The 10,471-nt window shown below is 43.8% G+C and overlaps 2 protein-coding genes across 2 annotated transcripts; one reads left to right on the forward strand and one right to left on the reverse strand.

Annotated features, from left to right (window-relative positions):
• Window positions 1–2,399: 2,399 nt before the first annotated feature.
• LOC119460560 (probable 28S ribosomal protein S6, mitochondrial) lies at window positions 2,400–4,059 on the reverse strand. Its single transcript, XM_037721492.2, has 3 exons — window positions 3,926–4,059; window positions 3,691–3,830; window positions 2,400–2,776 (listed from the first exon to the last, which is right to left on the reverse strand). Exons 1-3 carry the CDS (start codon window positions 3,968–3,970, stop codon window positions 2,533–2,535), a joined length of 429 nt encoding a protein of 142 aa, XP_037577420.1. The 5' UTR covers window positions 3,971–4,059; the 3' UTR covers window positions 2,400–2,532.
• A 370-nt stretch (window positions 4,060–4,429) lies between these two features.
• On the forward strand, window positions 4,430–10,135 carry LOC119461928 (ATP synthase subunit O, mitochondrial). The gene is made up of 4 exons (XM_037723292.2): window positions 4,430–4,537; window positions 4,845–4,892; window positions 5,301–5,411; window positions 9,974–10,135. Exons 1-4 carry the CDS (start codon window positions 4,508–4,510, stop codon window positions 10,133–10,135), a joined length of 351 nt encoding a protein of 116 aa, XP_037579220.1. The 5' UTR covers window positions 4,430–4,507.
• Window positions 10,136–10,471: the final 336 nt, after the last annotated feature.

Here is a 10,471-nt window from a genome sequence, read left to right on the forward strand (position 1 = left end):
AATGGCAGTATAATTGGGTGTGAACTCGGTATTTATTTCATACACTGGTACCAACCCTCTTTCATACATGTAACACGAATTTTGAAAGAATACTTGACCAGTCCCAACTGATTACAACTTTACACCTGTCTGCTCTCTCCCTTCTCCACACTGCAATCTGCTACATCTACTTTTTTGTTCCATCACTTGTGCAATCGTTTATCAAGTACAGTATACTTCCATTAATTTGATATTTCGGCTAATTTGATCCAGACTGAAGACTCCGACCGTGTCGGCACCCATGTATTTCTATGGGCCCAGACTTCCATTATTTTGATCCTAAAAATTAATCTTTGCCGGATAATTCGAACTTGACCAGTCAGCGTACAGACGCGTACCCCAATAATGATCCCTTTCGTGGCAGCATATGTCAGCAGAGCTTAGGGGACAGTGAATGCATTATACTGATCATGTCATCTCCCATCGAAATTACCTATTTTCTGCCTTCCCCAGTAAAAGTTTCAAGCAATGATGGTAGCTCGCAATGTATGATTACAGTATTTACCCGATTCGAATGCTCGCCTTTTTCCAAGAAAATTGGACCGATAATTGCCTCGGTGCAATCGGATACCAAACCAAAACCACGTTTGCAACGTTTGTATGCTTTACCGCACAACAGGCTGTACTGCGGCAAAGCTGACTTCAGGAACCAGGCTGCCATTGTGCAACACATATTAGACCCTTGCCCATTTTTATTGCTAAAAAGTCGGGTGAGCATTAGATTTTTACTTTGTTTAGGGACTTTAATCTCATTTCTATGTTAGTTTTCTACCTCAGATGCAGAAAATGCAAGTGCACATTTAATTCTGGGGCATGTTAGAATTGGGCATTTACTGCCTAGTGAATCAGCGATGTTCGAGCATATTTTCTGCATCTTATTTAATTCAACCCGCCGGTTAATTCAATGAAATTCTTGGTCCCGTCGGGGTCGAAATAGCTGAAGTCTAATGTACTATATTTCACCAAATGGCCCTATTCTGCTCCTTACCAACACCTTCTGTCATGATTGTACCAACGGTCACTTCATGTTCTTTCTCTTGCTCCAGTTGACTGAGCTGCAGAAGGATGCAGCAGCTTAGAGAAGTTGCTGCTAAATACTTTAGTTCAAACTTTTAGTCAAAGCTGCTTCACAACACTGAGGAATAAAGGTGCCAGCAAAGAGCTGGTTGTGCACATGACACTTGTTTTTGCCTTGTTCAAGGTGGTTGTTGGCTACTGTCGCATCACCTTTTCTCTGACAATGAAGCAAGGTGTGAGAGATCTAGAAACTGGTTCCTCCAACAATGACTCTGGTGCATCAGAGGGATGCACCAGATCAGCAGCTTGGTGATGCTCAACGGCTGCTAAGACCTGTAACAGCCCTGAGTGTGGCTACTGTTTTGTTCTTTCAGTGATGGCAAACAAACCAGTCATACATTTATTTTTTTTTCACCCTGAACAGCATCGGGCATCACTTGGGTTAACAAACAGGTCAGAGCACTGGCACTGTTTTCACCTACAGTGGAAACGCTGCAAAGACGGCACGGTCCTTCACAATCACACAGTCGCCAGAAGTACGTGTGCACTATGTTGCAATATAAGTACTATATAAACTACTTCAGAAGTTGTATGACAAACAGGACTATTCTGAAAGAGGGTATGATTTAAAGGTGAAAGGGTATGGCCCGCAATAGGTGCTAAGGCACTTGTAAACCTATTATAAGTAGGGCATTTGGCTCAGATGAATCATCAAATTTAGCATTTTTAGTAAGTGCTCCAAAAAATGACCTTTTGCATTGTATAGCCCCTGCCCTCTCTGGCATGCCTTTATTTTTTTAAGCAAGCTTTGGAATGTGAGCAACAAATCATTTATATTCTGCACACAGCCCTGCAGAATGTTTAGTCACAAGCTGCAACTTGCCTAACAGTTCTTTTCGTTCTGCCCTACAGCCACAGTTGGTGCAGTTCACATATACAAGGCAAAAAATAAAAAAATAAAAATAAAATTAAATTATGGAGTTTTACGTGCCAAAACCATGATTTGATTATGAGGCACGCCGTAGTGGGAGAGTCCGGATATTTTTACCACCTGGGGTTCTTTAACGTGCACCTAAATCTAAGTACACGGGTGTTTTCGCATTTCACCCCCATCGAAATGCGACCGCCGTGGCCGGCATTCGATCCCGCAACCTATATACAAGGCATTATCACTACCTACTATTACAAGTATGGCTGGTCGTGCCTCAACGTGAAGGGGAACGCTGCATTCTACATTCCCATTTGCCTGGTACTGCACTGTAGAATGTAATGAACTTAATGCCAGCTTCTGTCACGTAGGTGATACTGAGCATGACTGTGCATCTTGGATAAGTAACGGCTAGCGCTAATGTTGAATTCCTTCAAGGCTTTATTCGTAGTGAGGCACAAAAAAGCTGAGTACTCGCAGTAAAACTATAACTGTACAAGAAGTATGCACAATGCTAAAGGCAGAAAAGTGCGACAGCCACTTTCTGCTCAGACTGGACCATCTGTGTGTTTTTCGAAGATCTGTTTCTTCTTCACCTGGCTCTGTGCCATGAGTGCCTGCACGCTGGGTCGGTAGGCAGGCGGCTGCATCTCTTCTTCGAGTGTGCACTGGATAGTCTTTGGCGGTGAAAGCGTGATGAAGGTGGCACGAATAATGTCCACGTCTCGTTTGATCTCTCCACGCAATGCCACTGTAAGCTCCGGTGATGCATCAAACCGAAAAAGAAAGTAGCTGTAGAAAGAAAGAAAAGGTGCACTCATCCATGTGCTTCACAATGACAGCACTACACTGTAAAAGAACTGAAATTTAGAAGACAAGGTACCCTCATGATCCAATTATGCCTTCCACCAACTATCGAGATCGATTGTTATTCAAGGTCTTCAATTTTAGCACAGATATTGCTGCTATCCTGCAGAAAGAGTACATACGTTGACCAAACAGGCAGATATTCAAGCTACTAAAGCACCAAAATGTGTGCAGGGGTGCATAGGGCCTTCTTACTTTTCATTGCAAGTGATGTGGGTCTTACTTTTGAGAAGTGCACAGCTATAAATTAAAGGCATGGCAGCACCAGCAGCAGTTGTGCAGTGTGCTGTCACTTACTGTATGAGAGAAGTAAGCAAATAGACTGAGGAAGTTGCTAATGATGTATCTTATCACATAAGGTTGCAATCATACTTTTGTTACATCCAGTGTCAAGTTACAGCTACAGAGGCACGTAACGCACATTCCACAGAAAGTTGGAATGCTAACATCCTTTATTTCACCACTCATTTTATGTGTTTATGACTAACATTGTCTTACTGCATTTTTTTTTTTTAATTCGAGCATCTGCGGACACAAGCAAGCTTTGTGATGACCAATGACTCAAGTTGAATGCATAAATAAAAAGTATATATATGAAAGCCTATCGAGAAACGTGCACACTGACGCTGTGCGTGTTCAGAAGAATAAGCATCTCAAAAGGCTATTGGTAATCATCGGACACATTGGTTCTCACAGACTAACACACGTGATACATACAGTTTATTAATATGATGTTTAATATTGAAGTTGCAAAACGCAGACAAGTGAACGCCTCACCACTGGTTACGCTGCGCCAACAGCTTTAAATAGCGAACACCACAATATAACTCGTTACAAACCTTCCGTGCCAATTCGTCCGACCATGTCTGCTCATCTTGAGAGGAAGTTCCTTCGTGCCTAGGTTTTGGATGTAGCGAAGGATCGCTCCGTTTTTCAGTACATATTCACCCATGCGTTTGAGCGCACTGGTGAGCTCCGGCTGAAGGAAGAAAATGAAAATATGGTCAACATCTCCACTTACCATAGCGATGCGAGATTCTTTTCTCGGAGATGGCGGAAACTTCGCGTACTTACTTTCGCCATTTTACGTAAAATCATAGTCATTTCGTATGCTGGCATGATCTTTCAGTGGTGTCCAGGGTGAAGCAACAGCACCTACAGAACTTCGAGCGCAAGCATCAGGAGATGATCATCAGGAGCAAGATCGTTGGTGGAGGACGGTGAGGGCCAACGTTCGGGCGGCGTGGTGCGATAGCAGAAAAAAATGGTCTCCGAGATTTGTAACGTTTGAGAAGTCTGTCTCAAATCTTAAAGTCATGTAAGCAGCTAGACAAATTAATAATGAAACCCCGCATTTACACAAAAAACTTACGTCATTCAAATTATGCCAAATAAAATATCTGATATTGAAATGCATTTAGCTTTAGAAATTCTTGCCGCAGATTATAAGAAGCCAACAAACAATGAAACCAAGGACAACATAAAGGAACTTACTTGCACTTACTAATTGAATAAAGGAAATGATAAATTAATGGAAATGAAAAAGGATCAGATTGTCATTTTGAGAAAACTAGAGAACTAGAAGCTGGCAACATTGCTGTCATTTCACCGCTGCATCATCATCATCATGCTGCTGCCACCGCATTGACCTTCGACATGGCGGGTTGTGGTCGTGTGCTGACTTTGGTAAGCCCCCTCTTTCACTCCTTTATGGTAGTTAACGTGTTCTAGTAAATGCAACAGCACAATGATGAACAATAGCTATTAAATGCAGGCCATCGCCGCAAGCATAAGAATTTAATGCGCCGCGGTAAAGGCTTTTTGTAAAAGTGTGTAAGCCTCTCTGCTTACGACGGGTTGTTTCCTCGTGCATGGCAGAGTGGCCTCAATTAAGGCTATTTATTAATTGTGCGCGCCACTGGGGTAGAGTTTGCATGTGCTTAAAATGCCCTGCATTTATTCCATTCGTCAAAGTTTTATGGCTTCTTTTCAGACTCGCCATTTCTCTACGACCGGCGCGGTCAACGCCGGTCTCGTCAAGGTGAGCAGATTTTTTCATCCTGACATAACACCACTCCGCTTCACATTTGCTGCGAGAAGATTTAATAATTGTATCTTTTGCCAACACTCTGCATTCTCTTAACACATTTTTCAGCAAATGACGAGGACGTGGTAAATGTGAGACAGTCTAATGACAGGAAAGGCGCAATTAAAAGTTAACCTATCGTGTAGTTCAACGTGTCTCGGATAGTTAGTAGCGCATTCCTGTTGCCCTTTTAGGCGGTAGGCTATTTGCTTAGCGCTTGTCAGAATAAAAAGCTTTTATTGCGTTAACCTGGTACTAGAAAGCTTAATGAACGCGTGAAGAGAGAAGCTTGCCCGATTCATTGCAGCTGGTGCTACCATGAAAGCATAATAATCTGACTAATGCACTCATTTGTTTTTGCAGCCTCCTTTAGCAGTGTTCGGTATTGAAGGCCGGTATGCGAACGCACTGTACTCGGCGGCTTCCAAGGAAAAGAAGCTTGATGCTGTTGAAAAGGAACTCGTCAAGTTCAAGGTTAGCACTGCTCTGGTGTGGAAGCACTTAAGGGAAGTTGCTGCAAGAGCCATTCATGCCCCCTTCTTATGTTGGCACTTTCAGGCAGATTTTGCTGCTACTACCTAGATGGAAAGTTGGGTCTGGAGTGCTGTTGCATGTATGGGGGATAGGTGCTTGGTACTGGCATCATCTTTGGAGAGTCAGGACACCTTGAAAATAAGTCTGTCAACTGGTATTCCGTCCATAACAATGATTTTCTTTGTTCCAACAGCGTGCAATGCATTCTTTCTATGTTACAAAAGAAAAATTTTCCCCCTCATGCTAGGGTGTGCAGTTATCTAAGCAGTATGACCGACAGGTTGTCAAAAAAGGATGAAAAATGGAGGCCTGTGGCCACTGTGTGGTGGTTTGAATCGTTTGTTTCCATTTTATGCATTTATTTGTTATACTACAATTATGTCAGCATAAGTGCAAGAACTGATGGCGTTTTTCACTGGTCGATCTGGAGCGGCTGCCGAAATCCTGGAGCGAGCGCTCGCAATTCACCAACCCTAATCTGCCAGCGGAGAGCGAAAATGCTCCGCGCTGGATCGTACAGGAAGTCTGCACACACACGTCACAAATATCGACTTCCGCTCTGCATGTTTCCATGGCCACCAAGATCGCCGTCTCTCAGCGAGCGGAAGTGACGTATCCTCTCGTCCTATTTCCGCCCGAATCCGCGCCTCGGCAGTGGAGCAAGTGAGAGCGATCCGGCGCGGAGCGAGTTGATCCGAAACGACCAGTGGAAAGCGCGAACCCGCTCCAGCTCGACCAGTGAAATGCGGATTCGCAGCCGTGGAGCAAAAAATCCTGCTCCAGATCGACCAGTGAAAAACGCCATGAGATAATAAAAACTTAATTCCAAGATAGCTTTATGTGCTTTCTCAGGACAAAGCCACGACAATCAGAACCATGCGTATATGGGAATCTGCTTTTTTCACAGCCCAATAGCACATGTGCCCTGCCCTAGCGCATTAGTTGCAAAACGATTTTGAAGGGCCGTGCGTGTGGCTGCGCAGCCCATATCGAGGAAAATTTCCTGAGAAAAAAAAAAAAAAAAGCCCGTGGACGCGCACTGCTGAAAACACTCGTGCTGTGTACTCCATTGCAACTCGACTGTTAGCTCTACGTCAATGCTGTGCCGAAATCATGCTTAGCGTAAGACTGCAACTCCACTTCAAAACAGAAAGCGGCCAGGGTTTCGTCCGAATTGCACCATGAACTACGTAGTTGCCACCGTTCATTGATGGGTAGCAAATTTAGTGAACAGCCTCTGCGTTACACTTAGGCGCTAATTCAAGAACAACCCTTTTCTGACGAAGTCTTCTTGCAGCGTCGGCCCTCACTTGCTGGTGGTAGTACCGCGTGCCTGATTTCACATAGTCGGGGTACTCTAGTTCAATATGAGGCCGGCAAGACGCTGACTCCACCGATTGGCTGACTATTCAGTAGAATGTGTCGTTGAGAAAATTTTATCATAGCATGCAGACGACACAACTGATGAGCGCGAGCTCTGCTTTTCGTTGTAGACGGCACCGACAAAATCAGCGTGCCGACCACCGTTTGTCTGAACCTTGCGGGATCAGTCTTCCTATATAGCTGGAGTGCCCTCTCTCGTATATATAAATAATCGTGCTAGAAATCAGTCAAGATGCCTTCAGAGTTGAAAAGCATAATCTCCAGCCCCCTCAAGCCGTGCGCATGAAGTTTGAGCCAATGTTGATCTTGCTCAGCAAAGGTTAAGCCTGGCGCCGTCGAGTTCGTGCATCGGGCCTGTTACCGGTGGACCTGAACTTAAAAAAATTAGCAGTTAGGACAAAGGAAACTGCTTTTATAGTTCAGTACTGGCCTTAGTGATTCGAAATCAACTACTATTCCCTTCGCACGGCGTGCACACAGTATGCTTGTAGTGGCAACACAAGGCTGCCTCTTCCATTCGCTACATAGATGCTGACACATTTGTTAATTCCAGAGGTGCAGTGTATAGCGCCGCGTCAAACGGGGAAGAGACAGTGCATTGGGTACAGCAGCGTGAACAACCACCTCTCTCAGTTGCCAACGGTGTCAGTGATGGCATCTGCTCTACGTTCTCGCGAGAAAAGTACACGGCCTGTAAATGACGTGCTTTTCTCTAATGATACTTTATGGTACATGCAGACTGTAAGTATGGTGAAGTAAAGAAAAGCGATAATCAGTATTAACAGTCTGTAATGTAATTATACATCTGGATCGTAGTTGCCATTGTATAACTGGCTCGGCAGCTCATTTTGACTCGTCTCAGGGTGGAACAGCATGGCTCATATGCACAGATATGGATGTTTTTGCTATGTTTTGGTGTGGTTTCATATTAGTGATGCACATTTATCACATTTTGAAGCAAGCAATGACCTGTGGCTGTAGATGTCGGTGAAAAGAAATTCACGGCTTTGGTAAATCTGACGTGGAAGACTGCTCGAAGACTTCTCGAATATGCAAAATGTCTAATGAATGTGTAAAAGGAATACAAAAAGGGAGGTGCAAGTGCAGAAATTTGGTTGCAACAAATTCCAAGGCTGCTGCATTCAACATGGGCGCAGGTACACGGATGAACCGTCGAAACTCCCGGCACCCTTCGAAAATGTTTCCTGTGGCAGAGGGCAGCACAGAAAAATGAAGGCGGATTCCCATGATGTTATTCTACCCTTTAAGATACTCGTATAGACAATGACGCTAGCATACCTGCCAACTCTCCCAATTCGCCCAGGAGAGTCCTGGAATTCTGACCAATTGTCTCGATTGTGCGGGTTTGGCCATAAATATCCTGAAAAAGTGCCCAACCACACTGCAAAAAATTAAAGAAAAGAACATGTGTCATGCAGCACAGCAATATCATAACTGCCCTTATGCGCTAGGCAGTTTGCTGAAGTCAGATTTCAATACAAGCCATTTGTGTGCAGGCAGTGCAGGCCTAAGTTCGCTTCAGATCGAGATAACTGTTGAGTGCGCATGAGGCAAGAGTCCAATCTGTGCTGCATAATGACTGGTTTCGTTACGGCAGTGCTGCATAACATCTGTTATGCAAAAAAAAAAAAAAAAAAACATACACACAAAATATTGTTGTGAAGCAAATCTGGAGTGGAAAGGGGCCACTGTCATGGGAAATAGCACATGTTCCTCAACCCCTTAAATGTGTTATTATTTTGACCAAAAGTGACCTTTCTTGCTTTCATTTTATGGCTTATTTTCAAACTTCGCTCCATAGAAAACCCTTCTAAAGTGTTTTCAGCCAATTGGTTCATGTTTTTAGGCTGTGAAAACCATGCACCACTGTCGCGCCAAGTCACGTTGCCATTACTTTCCGAATTGTCATTTTCGGTAGAAGTGATAAGAATACTAGTAGTATCTTCTTTGCTCGAACAAAATTCTAGTGCCATTGCTTTCACTATCAGAGTCAAGCAGCGGCTTTCTTTGCACGTGGTAGCTGACAGTGGCAGACGCGTTTGTTCCAAAAGGCGCAAAACGGTTCTTTGGCACTGGCAAAGTGCTGCCCCTTATGTATAGTAGAAAACAGACTGCAATAATGGCCCCTCTGGTGCTGCGAAATGGTGGCACATCTATGTTGTAGAACATGACTCCATGAAACAGGCGCTGCAAGAAAAGTACTGACATCTATGTAGTAATACAAGGAGCAAAACAACTGGGATTTCAAACGCTGCACTGCAGCTGTCTGTGTAGCAGAAAAAACATGGACATGCTGAGTTCGTCCAACGCTTTGAAAATGGGAATATTGAACTCAGCTTGTCCACGCACAATTAACCAGGATCAGCTTTAATGAGCTGAGCTCATCCAAAACACTTAAGGGGTTAATTAGGCACGCACATTTGCAGTCTCCGGTAACAGCATAAGCAGAGACGGTACTGGCAGCCATTCAGAGCTCTGTTTCTGACGTTGCTGTGGCCCAGGAAAAAAATTTTTTTTTCTCTTTGTGTATTCGGTCACCACTTTGTGCAGTAACTTGCTTATTGAACGGGATCCAACTACCTTATCATATCCATTTGAGGCCAAGACAATGAAGCCAAGGAGAGCATAGGGGACTTAACCATCATTCACAGATTGCAAGATAATTGCACATTGCAAAGGTGTGTGGAGGGACTGTCATCTCAGTAGCTATGAGGAAGAGCACCTCATATGTTATGGCAGAAATTGTACACTCAGCTCTCACTGGTAGAACAGTTGTCTTTCCTTCCATTTTTCTTTTGTTAAAATATGTTGCAAGTTCGACCCTCCTCTGTAAATAATTATGAAGTTCTGATCAGTAAAAAAAAAGAGCATTTTCTGTGTGCTTTTTTTTGCCTTCTCTCTTGGCTTCATGTGGTTGTTGCTAAAAATGAGTCACAGTTCTCTTTATTCTTCTAGCTTGCCATAAAGTTCAACAATATTTGCATTTTTGGGTAAATTTCTTTGATGCTTTAGCAGATGTTTTCTTTACGTGGTATGCAAGAAAACACTAGTAAAATTTTGTGGATGTCAAATAATGTTAATTTTTAATTTCCTTATAGGGCTTGATGGAGCAAGACACCAAGCTTGCCCAGTTTCTTGAGAACCCACTTGTCAACAAGCTCGTCAAAAGAGGTGTGTTCCAGGGCCGATGGGTTCTTATGTATCAATTGGTGAGACAGCCGCTGTCTGAGAGAAAGGTTGGGTGGTTGGATAATGCTTAGGGCATAGAGTGAGTAGCAGTTATTGTATTCTGAAGTTACAAATAGTTTTGCAACAATTTCTAGTATAGCTATACACCAACTGTGGGTGTTGTAGGATTTGGACTCGTAGTCTTGGAGTCCGACGTCCAACGAGTGTCGCGCTCTAGCCCACGCCGCCGGTGTGTCTTGTAATGGGTAGCTGGCCTACGCTGCGTCACACGAGGTTAGCGGGCCCACGCCGTCGGCTGAGCATTCTTGACGAGGGTTGCTTCTTTAGTCTGATTACAAGGTCGAGAGGTAGGGAAACGAAACAGGGGCTTATTTATATGGAGAGGCAAACTTCTTTACAGAACAAGG

This window comes from Dermacentor silvarum, chromosome 8 (assembly GCF_013339745.2).
Source record: "Dermacentor silvarum isolate Dsil-2018 chromosome 8, BIME_Dsil_1.4, whole genome shotgun sequence".
NCBI classification, from domain to species: Eukaryota; Metazoa; Arthropoda; class Arachnida; order Ixodida; family Ixodidae; genus Dermacentor; species Dermacentor silvarum.

Coding starts and splice junctions, on each gene's coding strand:
- LOC119460560 (XM_037721492.2), bottom strand. CDS start 3,970: ATGCCAGCATACGAAATGACTATGATTTTACGTAAAATGGCGAAA. Junction 3,831..3,925: donor TTTTACGTAAAATGGCGAAA/GTAAGTACGCGA, acceptor TTCTTCCTTCAG/CCGGAGCTCACCAGTGCGCT. Junction 2,777..3,690: donor CGGACGAATTGGCACGGAAG/GTTTGTAACGAG, acceptor TTCTTTCTACAG/CTACTTTCTTTTTCGGTTTG.
- LOC119461928 (XM_037723292.2), top strand. CDS start 4,508: ATGGCGGGTTGTGGTCGTGTGCTGACTTTG. Junction 4,538..4,844: donor GTGGTCGTGTGCTGACTTTG/GTAAGCCCCCTC, acceptor GCTTCTTTTCAG/ACTCGCCATTTCTCTACGAC. Junction 4,893..5,300: donor TCAACGCCGGTCTCGTCAAG/GTGAGCAGATTT, acceptor TTGTTTTTGCAG/CCTCCTTTAGCAGTGTTCGG.